This window comes from Erinaceus europaeus, chromosome 16, assembly GCF_950295315.1.
Source record: "Erinaceus europaeus chromosome 16, mEriEur2.1, whole genome shotgun sequence".
NCBI lineage: Eukaryota > Metazoa > Chordata > Mammalia > Eulipotyphla > Erinaceidae > Erinaceus > Erinaceus europaeus.
In genome coordinates this window covers 11,781,587-11,796,237 of record NC_080177.1, presented here as the reverse complement: position 1 = coordinate 11,796,237, position 14,651 = coordinate 11,781,587, and the positions used below count along the sequence as shown (strand labels likewise).

At 41.2% G+C, this 14,651-nt stretch overlaps 1 protein-coding gene across 4 annotated transcripts in view; it reads right to left on the bottom strand.

The window, feature by feature from the left end:
• TMEM62 (transmembrane protein 62) overlaps positions 1-13,939 on the bottom strand; it is a 38,207-nt gene extending 24,268 nt beyond the window's left edge. Inside the window, exons 1-6 of one of the 4 annotated variants that reach the window (XM_007533523.3) lie at positions 13,360-13,939; positions 13,043-13,154; positions 11,786-11,923; positions 5,997-6,042; positions 4,462-4,603; positions 36-160 (exon numbers count right to left, since the gene is read on the bottom strand). In XM_007533523.3, coding sequence (XP_007533585.1) covers positions 36-160; positions 4,462-4,603; positions 5,997-6,042; positions 11,786-11,923; positions 13,043-13,154; positions 13,360-13,545 — 749 coding nt within the window. In that variant the 5' untranslated portion in view covers positions 13,546-13,939. Of the gene's footprint in view, positions 1-35; positions 161-4,461; positions 4,604-5,996; positions 6,043-11,785; positions 11,924-13,042; positions 13,155-13,359 lie in introns of those variants that run through there. The other 3 variants (XM_060174493.1, XM_060174496.1, XM_060174495.1) reach the window with 3 other exon arrangements.
• Between the last annotated feature and the right edge of the window lie 712 nt (positions 13,940-14,651).

The following is a 14,651-nucleotide window of genomic DNA, read 5'->3' as shown; positions in this document are numbered from 1 at the left end:
GAACAACTCAGTCTACTTTTGGAAGCTTATATCACCTTATTATGGAGCGAATCCCTGGTGGTGGAGAGAGGATAGTGGATGTTGTAAAGTGTCCAAACCAAATACTGTGGTTACTCCTACTACTCTCCTTATCCAGTAATATAAGTTTATTCATCTGTTTCTGAAATGGGAAGAGGGGAGTGGATCCTTAATTAAGACACAGGAAGAAATCTAATGTCACAAATTAAATAACTCCCTCAAAATTTTAAATTAATAAGTGTATCTGCCAAAGGCTTAAATCCTACTAATGACATATGGACCTCTCTCTGTAAGTTTTACACTGTTTTCACATATTATATTGGGTAGTTGGTAAATCCTAACGTATTTTTCTATGCAAAAAATGTGTCATGACTTTTTCTGACAACCTGTTAGCTCATTTGATCCAAAAATAATAATAATAATGTGCTAAATAGGGAAGGTTTTATCTGCATTTGATAGGTAAGAAAGCTGAGAAATAGGCCCAGTGGTGGCATACCTGGTTAAGTACACACATCACAGTGTGAAGGATCCAGGTTCAGGCCCCTGCTCCCTACCTTCAGGGGGAAAGCTTCACAAGTGGTGAAGCAGGGCTGCAGGTGTCTCTCTGTCTCTCTCCTTCTCTATCTCCCCCTCCCCTACCAATTTCTCTCTGACTCTGGCCAATAATGTATTTAAAAAAAAAAAGAAAAAGCTGAAACAAGCTTCCTTTGAACCACAATTTTTTTTTTAACCCTGTATATTACATTGCAAAAAACACACTGAAATTAAATTTCTAAGACATATACATGGTGGTCGGGCAGTAGCACAGCGGATTAAGCGCACGTGGCACGAAGTGCAAGGACTGGTCTAAGGATCCCAGGTCGAGCCCCCAGCTCCCCACCTACAGGAAGTTGCTTCATAGGCAGTGAAGCAGGTCTGCAGGTGTCTATCTTTCTCTCCCCCTCTCTGTCTTCCCCTCCTCTCTTGATTTCTCTCTGTCCTATCCAACAACGATATCAATAACAACAATAATAACCACAACAACAGTGAAACAACAAGGGCAACAAAAGGGGGGGGGAAATAGCCTCCGGGAGCAGTGGATTCATGGTGTAGGCACCAAGCCCCAGCAATAACCCTGGAGGCAAAAAAAAAAAAAAATACCTAAGTCCACAAAAAGCCTTGTACCTGCATGTTCATAACAGCTTTCCTCATAATAGTCAGAAGCTAGAAATTATCAATAAATCATAGTACATCCAGATAACAGAATACTACTTATTAATAAGAATCACTGACTTTCAGTAGTTCCCAGTAAAATGTTGTAATAAAATATATTGAGCTAGACAGAAGAGAAAAATGTCATTTATATAAAATTCTAGATCAAAAACCTATTCAAAATTCTAGATAGCTCACCTGGAAGACACCTACATTGTCATGTTCCAGCCCCAGAACCCAGGGCACTGGGGAAAGCCAGTGCTAGCTGTCTGTCTCTCCCACTGTCTGTTTCTCTGGCTCTCTGACTTGCTATCTGAAAAAATCAGCCCCAAATGGTAAAGCCTTAGTGATAACAATAAAACCAGTCTATAGCATACAAAGCTAATCCATACCAATAGAAAACCAAATCAGTGGTCTGGGAGGTAGTACAATATATACAGTGCCGGACTCCCAAGCACAAGTTCCTGAGTTCGATTTCTAGCACCACCTATTCCAGAGGGGTGCTCTGGTTCCCTCTTTTTTTCTCATAAATAAATAAATAAATCAGATAGGGATAAAACCATTTTTGCATAATGGTTATGAAAAAAGACTTTCATGCCTGAAGCTCCACAGAACCAGGTTCAGTCCCCATAATAATCTAGAGTAAGTGGTGCTCTGGTTTAAAAAAAAAGTAATTAGTGGTCCGGGAGGTGGATAAAACATTGGTCTCTCAGGCATGAGGTCCTGAGTTCAATCCCCGACAGCACATGAACTAGAGTGATGTTTGGTTCTTTCTCTCTCTTCTATCCCTCTCATTAATAAATAAATAAAATATTTTTTAAAGAAGTAATTAAAAGGTTTTACTAAATAAATCTTTAAAACAGTGCTCTGGGAGGTGGTGCAGTGGATAAAACACTGGACTCTCAAGCATGAGGTCCTAAATTTGATGCCCAGCAGCACATGTACCAGAGTGATGTCTGGTTCTTTCTCTCTCTCCACCTATCTTTCTCATTAATAATTAAATTAAATTAATAAATATTTAAAACAATTCAAAGAAAACTAAACCCGTCACTGGAAGTGAAATGACTGTCCAAGAGAACATCCTAGGGGTGATAGAAATATACTGTCTTGGGAGTCAGGCGGTAACACAGAGGGTTAAGTGCATGTAGTGCAAAGCACAAGGACTGGTGTAAGGATCCCAGTTTGAGCCCCCCGGCTCCCCACCTACAGGGGAGTCGCTTCACAGGCAGTGAAGCAGGTCTGTAGGTGTCTGTCTTTCTCTCCCCCTCTGTCTTTTCTCTCTCCATTTTTCTCTGTCCTATCTAACAATGACAACATCAATAACAACAAAAATAACTACAACAATAAAAAACAAGGGCAACAAAAGGGAAAATAAATAAATATATAAAAAAAGAAATATTCTTTCTTGGTTGTGGTGAGATTTAAACTCAACATATTTTATTTTATGCTAACTATCCCTGCTAAAGTTGACTTCTAAAATAACTTGTAGGTACATACTTATAGATTAGTCTGTAAAATGCTTGTAACAAGAAATTCCTGGTCCCTACCTGCAGGGTTTCTAACTTGGTAAGTCTCAAGTAAAACCTTGGAATCTGCATTTTGCGAATCCAGCTGATTTTCATGCAGATGATCCTTGAATCATAGCTTAACACTATTCTAAGGAATAGGTGTTAAAATAGTGTTAGTCAATTCTGTCTAGAAACATTTAAAAGATAGGAAACTATATTTTTTCATTAAATAAAATGCTTAGCACAATGCATTTGACAGTATTCTTGTTTATCGTGAGCTCCTCTGAACTCTCACATCACACTGATTCTTTTTTAAATTTTTTATTATCTTTATTATTTATAGGATAGACAGCCAGAAATTGAGAGGGAAGTGGGGAAGAGAGAGAGAGAGAGAAAAGAGAGAGAGATATGGACCTGCAACACTGCTTCACCACTTGTAAATCCATCACACTAATTACCTTTCCTAGCTAAATTCTTAGCAAATTCTACCCTCTATCCTAATTATCTCTGTACTGGTCTCCATTTTCTCTGCTAAATACTCTTTGAGGTCCAAGACTTGATCTTACCACCTTTGCCATCTTACACTGAGCATGTGTTTAATGGGCAGTTGCTCAGTAAACATTTAATGGGCCAACATTTGTTCTACCACAAAATGAGAGGTTCTCAGATGTAACTTTTCCAGGCAGTTTAAATCTAGCTACAGTTTTCACTCACGTTATGAACTATACTTCCTAAGAAAATAGTTGCCCTTCTCTTAAAATATTTTTTTAATTTTTTATATTTATTTATTTTCCCTTTTGTTGCCCTTGTTTTGTTTTTTTATTGTTGTAGTTATTATTGTTGTTGTTGCTGTCATTGTTGATAGAACATGATAGGACAGAGAGAAATGGAGAGAGTAGGAGAAGACAGAGAGAAGAGAAAGATAGACACCTGCAGACCTGCTTCACCGCCTGTAAAGCGACTTCCCTGCTGGTGGGAGCCAGGGACTCGAACCTGGATCCTTACACAGGTCCTTGAGCTTTGCACCATGTGCACTTAACCCACTGCGCCATCGCCCGGCTCCCAAAATATTTTAAACCATTTAGAAATGCAACTATATGGATTTAGAAATATAACATATACTATGCAAAGCTGTATATCCTGCACTTAGTGCAATACATATATAATAAATGTTTATTGAATAAACAAAAAATGTGAGGTACTCCTTTATCAGATTTTGGGATAAGAGCAGGGATAGTAATAAAAATGCTGGTAACTGGGTGTCGGGCAGTGGCAGAACGGGTTAAGAGCATATGGCGGGAAGCTCAAGGAGCAGCGTTTGAGGACCCCACCCACCTACCTGCAGGGAGGTCGCTTCATGGGCAGTGAAGCAGGTCTGCAGATGTCTATCTTTCTCTACCCCTCTCTGTCTTCCCCTCCTCTTTCAATTTCTCTCTGTCCTATTGAACAGGTATAACAACAATAATAAGAACAACAGCAACAATAAACAAGAGCAACAAAAGGGGAAAAAATAGCCTCCAGGAGCAGTGGATTTGTAGTGCAGGTACCAAGCCCCAGTGATAACCCTGGAGGCAAAAAAAATTTTTTTTAAATGCTGGTAATTTCTCCCAGCATATCTTATAAATGCCATATGTGTTTCTCAACTTTTACCCAGGATAACATTAAGTAAGCCACATATACCAAAACAAAATAAAATAAAATAAAAATACATTAGATACAAAGGGAAGTGAAACTTTTACTGTACCTCATCTAAAATTCCAAAGAAATTAAAAGGCCTCTTGGGCCCTGGATTTAGGGTGGCATCCACACAGATGAAAGAATAGTTGCCAAAGGGAGTACTGTGAACGTAATGGAAAGAGCCGTCCCTACGTAAAGCAGAATATTTCCTAAAAAAATAAAAAAATACAAGATAGTAAAGTTTTAGTTCAGTCATTAAAAAAAAACACCAGAATGAGTTTAAATTACTTCTCTAGTATCACACTAGAGTCTGCTTCCCTGTGGAAAGGAAATTTCCTGACCTGGCACAGAAACAGAAACCCACCAAAATAAATCTATGATTTAAAAAAACTAAAAATCAATTAAAAGAAAATTTAAAGATTTTCTTCTCTTGTTTTATATGGCCCTAGACTGAGGCAAACAAACTCACTAATAACCAAGTACAAGATTACCAAGCAAAGGAGAGAAGTAGGCCGTTTGCTAAACATTTAAAAAGATATCAATCAAAATACAGTAAAACGGGTTGCCCAGGTGGTGGCACAGTGGTTAAAGTGTTGGACTCTTAAACATGAGGTCCTGAGTTCAACCTCTGACATCACCATGTGCTGGACTGATTCTATGGATCCTTGCTCTCTTGTATTCATTAATAAATATTATAAATCTGTTTTTTCTACACACTACTGTATTTTGTTACTATATTTCATTATTGACTGTAAACCACTGATCCAATTTTTAAAAAGATACAGGGGAGTCGGACAGTAGCGCAAAGTGCATGGACCAGCATAAGGATCCAGGTTCAAGCCCCAGGCTCCCCACCTGCAGGGGAGTCGCTTTATAAGTGGTGAAACAGGTCTGCAGGTGTCTGTCTTTCTCTCCTCTTCTCTATCTTCCCTTCCTCTTTACATTCCTCTCTGTTCTATCCAACAACAATGAAATCAATAATAACTACAGCAATAAAACAACAAGGGCAACAAAAGGAAAAAAATAAATACTTAAAAAAAAAAGATACAGTGAAATGGCACTTAGCAAATAGTGAAATTTTTGTTTATTTTTAAACACTCATTTTAATTTAGAATACTACTCAGGTATTAAAAATGGTGATTTCACCGTTCTCAGCCCATCCTGGATAGAGCTTGAAGAAATCATGTTAAATAAGTGAAATAAGTCAGAAACAAAAGGATAAATATGGGATGACCTTACTCATAGGCAGACATTGAAAAAACAAGATCAGAAGAGAAAACACTAAGCAGAACTTGGACTGGAGTTGGTGTATTGCACCAAAGTAAGACTCTGGGGAGGTTGGAGGGGTAGAGTTCAAGTCCTGGAACAGGATGACAGAGGACCTAGTGGGGGCTGTATTGCTATGTGGAAAACTGAGAAATGTTATTCGGAAAACTGAGAAATGTTATACATGTACAAACTATTGTATTTACTGTTGACTGTAAAATATTAATCCCCCAATAAAAAAATTATTTTGTTAATAGTGTTGTCACTCATTCACTGAACTAACTATACCCCCCTGTATAACCCAGAACCTACAGTGTGATCTGTTCATTACAGTACCTGTAATAATTCTCCACACTGTCCAAACTGGGAACGTTGAATGTATCTAATTAAAAAGAAAAGTACAAAGGTCCTGAGTATTAAAGAGGAAAATGCAAACATGCTAATGACTACAGAAAAATGATAATTCTTTCAACAACACTTTACATTTTGTTATTTCTTAATTTTTACAAAAGGGAGTGAGGAAATATAGACACCATTCAAAGAGTTATATTTGTTGCTCTCATGTGGTACTGGGGATCAAAAACAGGGCTTCTGGGGCCTGGTGGTGGCGTACCTAGTTGAGCGCACCTATTATTACAATGCGCAAGGACCCAGGTTCGAGCCTCCGGTTCCCACCTGCAGGGGGAATGCTTCATGAGTGGTGAGGCAAGGCTTCAGGTGTCTCTCTGTCTCTCTCCCTTTCTATCACCCCCTTCCCTCTTGATTTCTGGCTGTCTCTATCCAATAAATAAAGATAATTAAAAAAAAAAAAAAACAGGGCTTCCTGCATGCAAGGTAGGTGTTCTCCAACTGAGCCACCTCCCTTGTCCTGTTTTGACCTTTTTTAAGATTTTTTTTAAAACCACTTTATTGAAGAAATGCTGACAAACAGGAACTATTATCAGAAGAGTGTATTTTCATATCTACCCAAGATAGGTGTTAATATATCTCACCCACCACCAAGCCATCTTTCCCTTTCCGCCCCCTCCTACTTACTCACATGAGAAAGAGAAACCGAAAGATCATTCTGGCATAAATGGCACAGGAGGATCAGAGCCAAATTTTACGCATGCCAGTCTTGTTCGCTACCCACAGAGACATCTCCCGGGTTCTATAATAATAATACTTTAAGTGGTCCAGGAGGTAGCGCAATGGGTAAAGCATTAGATTCTTCAAGCATGAATTTAATCCCTGGCAGCATATGTACCAGAGTGATGTCTGGCTCTTTCTCTCTCCTCCTATCTTTTTTATTAATAAATAAATAAAATCTTTAAAAAAAGAAAAAAAGTAAATCATAATACTTTAAATGTTATAATGCAAATTAATTAAATAGATCATTCTTAAAATGTGATGGTGTAATACAATTCTCATTATCTGGAAATTTATTTAAGGCACACAGTATACTACAGAACAATAAATACTTTGCATTGTGTGCTACTCAGAGTAAATCAACTTGAAGTTAAAAGATTACAGTGTTATCAGAATTATGAGCTTCTAGAAGCCTACAGGGACTACATTTTGATCCATACCAAGAACTGCTAAGTGGAAGGTCACTTGATAACACTTTAATTAACACAAGCCCCTCTCTTGTTAAATCTTTTTTATTATTATTTATTTTCCCTTTTGTTGCCCTTGGTTTGCTTTTTTTTTTATTGTTGTTCTAGTTATTGTTGTTATTGATGTCATTGTTGTTGGGTAGGACAGAGAGAACTGGAGAGAGGAGGGGAACACAGAGAGGGGGAGAGAAAGACACCTGCAGACCTGCTTCACCACCTGTGAAGCGACTGCCCTGCAGGTGGGGAGCCAGAGAGCTGGAACTGGGAGCCTTACGCCAATCCTTGTGCTTTGTGCCACCAGTGTTTAATCCGCTGCGCTACTGCCCGACCTCCCTCTTGTTAAATCTTAAAGATATATTCAGTGGAGAATGGAAGTTGGTACAGTGGGTAAAGCGTTGGACTTGGGAGCCTGAGTTACCCAGTTCAATTCCCGGCATTCCATATGCTAGAGTGATGCTCTAGTTCTCCTTTTCTCCCTATCTTGTATTAATAAATAAAAACTTTAAAAAAAAAAAAAAGGAGGGGGAGTTATACAATGGTAAGGATTAAGGAAAGCTTAGGATATCATAAAGCATTTGAAATGCAATGACTTCATAGACTTTGCCTGGTTGCAATAGCTATAGTTTGATTACCAGTGTTGACTTCCAGAGGTATACTACATTTTTTTCAAGCTAGCAAACTGTTTGGTATTTTTATTAACTTTTAAAAAAAATATTATTTATTCCCTTTTTGTTGCCCTTGCTGTCTTATTGTTGTAGTTATTGTTGTTATTGATGTCGTTGTTGTAGGATAGGACAGAGAGAAATGGAGAGAGGAGGGGAAGACAGGGGGAGAAGCGACTCTCAGGCAGGTGGGGAGCCGGGGGATGGAACCAGGATTCTTACTCCGGTCCTTGTGCTTTGCGCCACCTGCACTTAACCCGCTGCGCTACCACCCGACTCTCGGTACGCTACATTTCTTTCTTTTTTTTTTAAACCTTTTTTTAAAGTATTTATTTATTCCCTTTTGTTGCCCTTGTTGTTTTATTGTTGTAGTTATTACTGTTGTTGTTATTGATGTTGTTGTTGTTGGATAGGACAGAGAGAAATGGAGAGAGGAGGGGAAGACAGAGAGGAGGAGAGAAAGATAGACACCTGCAGACCTGCTTCACCGCCTTTGAAGCAACTCCCCTGCAGGTGGGGAGCCAGGGGCTCGAACTTTATGCCAGTCCTTGCGCTTTGCACCACATGCGCTTAAGCCACTGCGCTACCGCCCGACTCCTCAGTACATTTCTAACAGCCTCACAGAGTAAGCTGTATGTCCAATTTAGGCCAAAATAAATATTGACAGTTCATAGTTCTCTTGGTAAGAGAATATTTCTTCTATAGTTATAGCTTAGTAAAGATGAGCTTTCTCATGGTACGGGAGGTGGAGCAGTGGATAAAGCACTGGACTCTCCAGTATGAGGTCCTGAGTTCAATCCCTGGCAACAGATGTCCCAGAGTGATATCTGGTTCTTTCTCTCTCTCCTCCTATCTTTCTCATTAATAAATAAATAAAATCTTTAAAAAAAAAAAAGATTAGCTTTCCCTACTTCCTTAAAAACTATTTTAATATTGTTTGTTTGTTTGTTTGTTTTGGATAGAGACAGAGAGACTGAAAACTGAGAAGAAGGAGACAGAAAGGGGGAGAGAGAGACTTGCAGCATTGCTTGACCACTCATGAAGTCTTACCCACATTGCAGGTGGGAACTGGTTCAGCATGTGCACTCTGCCAAGTGTCCCAGCACCAGGTCTCACACTATTATACACATATACACATACCATAAGCATTTATGCCTACACCAGTCAGATTAGTGTGATCTCTACAGGGCTATTCAAATCATTTAGTCACAAGACCCAGTTTGATAGTTATTACTTGAAATAACTCATAATATATCATTATTATGATATATTAGCATAATATATCACTTCACAATGGAATACTACTCAGTTGTAAAAATGATAGTATCATCTTTGCTTCATCTTGGATGGAACTTTAAGGACTCATGTTAAGTAAAATAAGCCAAAAGGAGAAAGGCAGATACCAGATGGTCTCACTTATAGGTAGAAATTAAGAAACACCATGATGACAACCAGACTTCCCTGGGCAGACAATCCCACCAATGTGTCCTGGGGACCTGCTTCCCCAGAGCTCTTTTCCCACTAGGGAAAGAGAGAGACAGGCTGGGAGTATGGATCGACCTGTCAATGCCCACGTTCAGCGGGGAAGCAATTACAGAAGCCAGACCTTCCACCTTCTGCACTCCATAATGATACTGGGTCCATACTCCCAGAGGGTTAAAGAATAGGAAAGCGTGGTCCAGGAGGTGGCACAGTGGATAAAGCATGGGACTCTCAAGCACGAGGTCCCGAGTTCAATCCCCAGCAGTACATGTACCAGAGTGATTTCTGGTTCTCTCTCTCCTCCTATCTTTCTTATTAATAAATAAATAAAATATTTTTAAAAATAGGAAAGCTATCAGGGGATGGGATATGGAGTTCTGGTTGTGGGAATTGTGTGGAATTGTACCCCTCCTATCCTATGGTTTTGTCAGTGTTTCCATTTTATAGATAAAAATTTTAAAAACTTAAGAAACAAGAAAGGGAAAACTCAAGAGTGAAACTTGGACTGGGCAGGGTATATTACACAAAAGCTAAGGTCTCTGAAGGAGGAAAGGATGGGAGGAGTGGAGAGGACCCCAGTGCAGGATGGTGGGAAAAAAGACCTAAATTGAGGGTGAGAATGCTTTGCAGCCACCTGTCATGAAGGGATAAAAAATTATACCCATGTGTCAACAACTATATTGTAAACCGTTATTCACTGCCAATAAAATTATCTGAAAAAGGAAATACACACACGCACACACACACACACACACACACACAGAGGCGTTGAAGCAGGTCTGCAGGTATGTATCCTTCTCTCCCCCGTCTTCCCCTCCTTTCTCCATTTCTCTCTGTCCTATCCGGCAACAACAACATCAATAACAACAACAACAATAATAACCACAACAATGATAAAAACAAGGGCAACAAAAAAGAAAATAAATAAGTAAAATATTAAATATATATATATAAAAACTCAGAGCAGGGCAGTAGGGTACCAGATAGAGTGCATACACTACCATACACAAGGACCCAGATTCAAGCCTCTGATCCCCACTTGCAGGAGGAAAGCTTCACAAATGGTAGATCAGTGCTACAGGTGTCCTCCTCTCTCTATCAGAAAGAATAAAAAAGGGGAAAATGGATACCAAGAGGAGTGGATCTATCCTACAACACAGAACCCAGCAATAACCCTAGTGGCAAAAGGAAAAAAAATCATATATATTTTTTTTTTTCACTCATTAGCAAAGAATGATCAAATAAAGGAGAAAAATTAAGTACTTAGCTAAGAAGAAAGCTAACCTTATAAAACAAAGAAATCTGCCATCAGGACCCCATCTCCATGAAGAAGAGTTCATTTCTTCAGTAACACAAAAATAATACTCTCAAAAACAGAAACAGATTATCCATCATTTCTCTCCCCATGCATATGGGAATTAATTGCCATGTAATTTTATGCTTATGTAAGGAGTAAAGTTCATTATTTTTTTTTTGCCTCCAGGGTTATTGCTGGGGCTCAGTACCTGCACTACGAATCCTTTGCTCCTGGAGGCCATTTTTTCCCTTTTGTCACCCATGTTGTCTATCGTTGTTGTTATTGCTGTCGTTGTTGTTGGATAGGACAGAGAGAAATCGAGAGAGGAGGGGAAGACGGAGAGAGAAAGATAGACACCTGCAGACCTGCTTCACCACCTGTGAAGCAACCCCTCTGCAGATGGGGAGCTGGGGGGTGGGGGGCTCGAACCGGTATCCTTATGCCAGTCCTTGTGCTTCACACGATGTACACTTAAACCGCTTCGCTACCACCCGGCCCCGTAAAGTTCATTCTTTTGGACATACAGTTCTATTTAACAAAGTCATTTCCATCACAATCAAGATACACAAGTCTTATTACTCCCCAAACTTCTCTCCTATAGCTTTTGTGTTGTCAACCTTTCCTCCTATCCCCAAGCCCCATCAACCACTGGCTTTCACCTGTCCACAATTTTGTCTTTTCTTTAATATCATATAAATGAAATCATAGAACATATAGACTTGTAGGTTTGGCATATATCCATCCATCTAAAAGACTGGGAGGTAACTCAATATAAGAGCATGCCTTGCAAGTGTGAGTCGATACCCAGCACCACATATAAAACAAGCAAATACCCACTTGCCTGGGCTTTTCTAGAGGCTCTTCTTCCAAATAAAGATGAAGAATTCTTACCAACTTTTCCCTTCAAAGCTAACAATGACACTTGAAGTTTTAAAATCACCTATCTAGACCTCAGAGTTGTGGCCTTCAATATTTCCAAATCAATGGTATTATGTACCACTTTATAATTTTACAATGTGGACTGAAGAATCTAAGGTCCTGAAGGAGACTGGGGATTCATCTTAATTAAAGCACAGTCCTTGCTCTTACCATGATTTCCTTTGATATCAAGCCACTTGGTTTTCTCCATGACTCTAGTCTTCTTCAGAATATCCTGGTAAGTTTGCCATTCTTCCTCTTGCTGCATGGACCCCAAATGCTCCTCTGTTTTGGCATCAGTCAGGTCTCCTGTAGATTTACATAAGAAATGAATCACCGTGCAAAACAAATATCAGGGAGTTCAATTTTTTTAATGCACACCTAAGAACACTATCTCATGAGCTCAACATGTATAGTTACAATCAATGTATCAGTCAACCTATGTTTAAAGCAAGTCAAATAAAATAAGATTTTCTTAGCAAGGCTTGCTTCTTATGGGTTAACAAGTGTTTATTTAATTTCCAATGCTTTTAGGAATGAGTTGTGAAGAAAGAAAGAAAGAAAGAAAGAAAGAAAGAAAGAAATATATTATTACAAAATGTATCATGAGACTCTAGTAAAATAAAACCTGTAAGAAGCCCAGGGCAGGTACCTACCATCTATAATGACCATATTATTCAAATGTCAAATCAGAATATGTGATATGACTAAGTATTATCTTTACAGCAAGAAAGCAAAATATAAAAATTTCTAGGAAACTAGACACACATTTGAAAATGAGACCTTGCAAAAAATGAGGTCTATGTTCCATCACAGCAGAAGTGTTTCACTAAGGTGTGTGGGAGTTGAACCACCATCATCATCATCATCATCATCACCACCACCACCACCACCACCATTAACTGCTTCCCCTCCCAACACAGTTTGAGAGCAAATCAGAATTTAAAGTCACATAAGTACCAAGAGATGAGATAAAGACGACGACGATAAAATAAATCACTTGATGCCTCAAACAACTGACAACATAAGACCAACTATTACTGTAAAGTAAATAGGGGAGAAGAGGAGGGTGATTTTAACTTTGTGATTCAAGAAGTTTCCCTAGTTCTCTCAAATGCAAAGCTGCAACAACGACAAAAGAGACAAGTAGAACTAACAGCAAATAGCATGAAAATCGGAGTCTTCCTTCTACCGCTCTGGAGAAAAAGAAAAAAATCTTTCTAAGGCAAGTTAGTCATTTATCTGGAATCTTGACTCAGCTATTCACAAGCAAAGAATTCTACAATTCCATCTATGCCTCAGGAAGAGGACTCCCGTAGAGCTGTGGCTACAGTGTTCCCAATGTCCCCACAGTGAAAAGGCTGCAGCCTCGGCTAGTGGTCTAGCATCCAGAAGAGAACAACACGAAGGCACGGCCATCCTCCCTACCTGTTGCTAGGACGAGAGCAGGTTGAATGATGTCAACAGTTTGAGAACAGAACTTCTCTAAGTCTACAGCTCTGCCTGGATCGTGAAACCTGCTCAGGTGAATGTCGGAAATCTGCCGAAAGCAGGTGTTAAACGGAGAGATGTGAGTCAGGGAGAGGTAGCACTTAAAGAAAAAGGCAAAAGGCGTAGCGTCAATGCACCCACAACCCCGGCAAAGACCAAGCCCCCCACCCCCACCTGCAGGTGCGGGTTTGGATGAGGCCGAGCCTCGCTGCACCCCCCTCCCCCGAGCCCCCGGGCGCCCGCCGCGGCGTCACCTGCAGACCCCAGAAGATGTTGCTGCCATCGGGGCCCGGGGCGGGTTGCGGGCTGCGCCGGGCGCGGGGCTGGGGCAGCGGCGCGGGCGAGGGCGAGCCGGCCAGGCCGTAGTGCTCCAAGAGCACGGCCGCCAACGCCGCGGCCGCCAGCCCGGTGAACACCCTGAGCGCCAACACCACGGCCATTCCGCCCGCCCGGGTGCCGCCTGGCCGTCCCGGGCCGGGAGCGCGAGGCGCCCCTGCCCTCCAGGAGCCGCTCTGGCCTCACTTCCGGTGTCTATGGTTCTGGCTTCGCCGCCGTCGCCGCTCCCCGAGTCGCTGAGCTCCTGCCGGTCGCAGGCCGCCCGCGTCTCTCGGCTCCAGCGCGCGCGGCTGGGGAGAAGAGCGAGCGCGGGTGCCAGCGCCGCTCGAAGGAGCCCAGCGACGGCGGCGAAGGGCCTGGAAACGGACAGCGGAAACGGGAAGGCGGCTGCTGCGGGGCTGACTGCACCTAGTCCAGTCCGGTTTCCCCGGGTCAACCTCCTGAACCCGTAAACGCGGAGCTCATGACGCCCCGCCTGTCGCTTCTCCTGCACCAGGGGGCGGGGAGGACCAGAGTGCAGCAGGGCCCTGCCATCTCCCCGGCCGCTTCTGACGACTCAGTGTCGCACCACGGGCTTGCTCTGGATGCCATGCGTGTATTTGGCGCGAGTGATCCCCCCACCCCTTAGCCCGGTGTCATATGCACTGTGTAGTGTTTTAGTACAATGGCATGCTATTCGTTGTGACGCTTAATTTAAAATGTATTTATTTATGTATTTTGGATAGAGACAGAGAAATTGAATGGGAACGGGAGATGGAGAGGGGTAGAGAGAACACTGGGCCCAGGCGATGGTGCACCTGGTTAAGCGCGCACATTACAGTGCACAAGGACCCAGGTTCAAGACCATGGTCCCCACCTGCAAGGGGAAGCTTCATGAGTGGTGAAGCAGAAATGCAGGTATCTCTCTTTCTCTCTCCCTATTTCCCCAACTCCTCTCAATTTCTTTCTGTCTCTATCCAATCATATATATATTTTTTTTTTTTTTTAAGTTGCAAGGACATAGAACATTCATTCCTGTGGAACACTCTAACCCAGCAACCAGAGAGAAAGAGAGATCTGTTTTTCAGTTCCTTAAGCTCCACCAGTCCCCACTTTCTTAAATTAAAAATAAATATATATATTTTCATAGGCATCCCCAACCAGAACTTCACTCTGCTCAGCTCTGGCTCATGGTGATAACCAGGGATTGAAACTGAGACCTTGAAGCCTC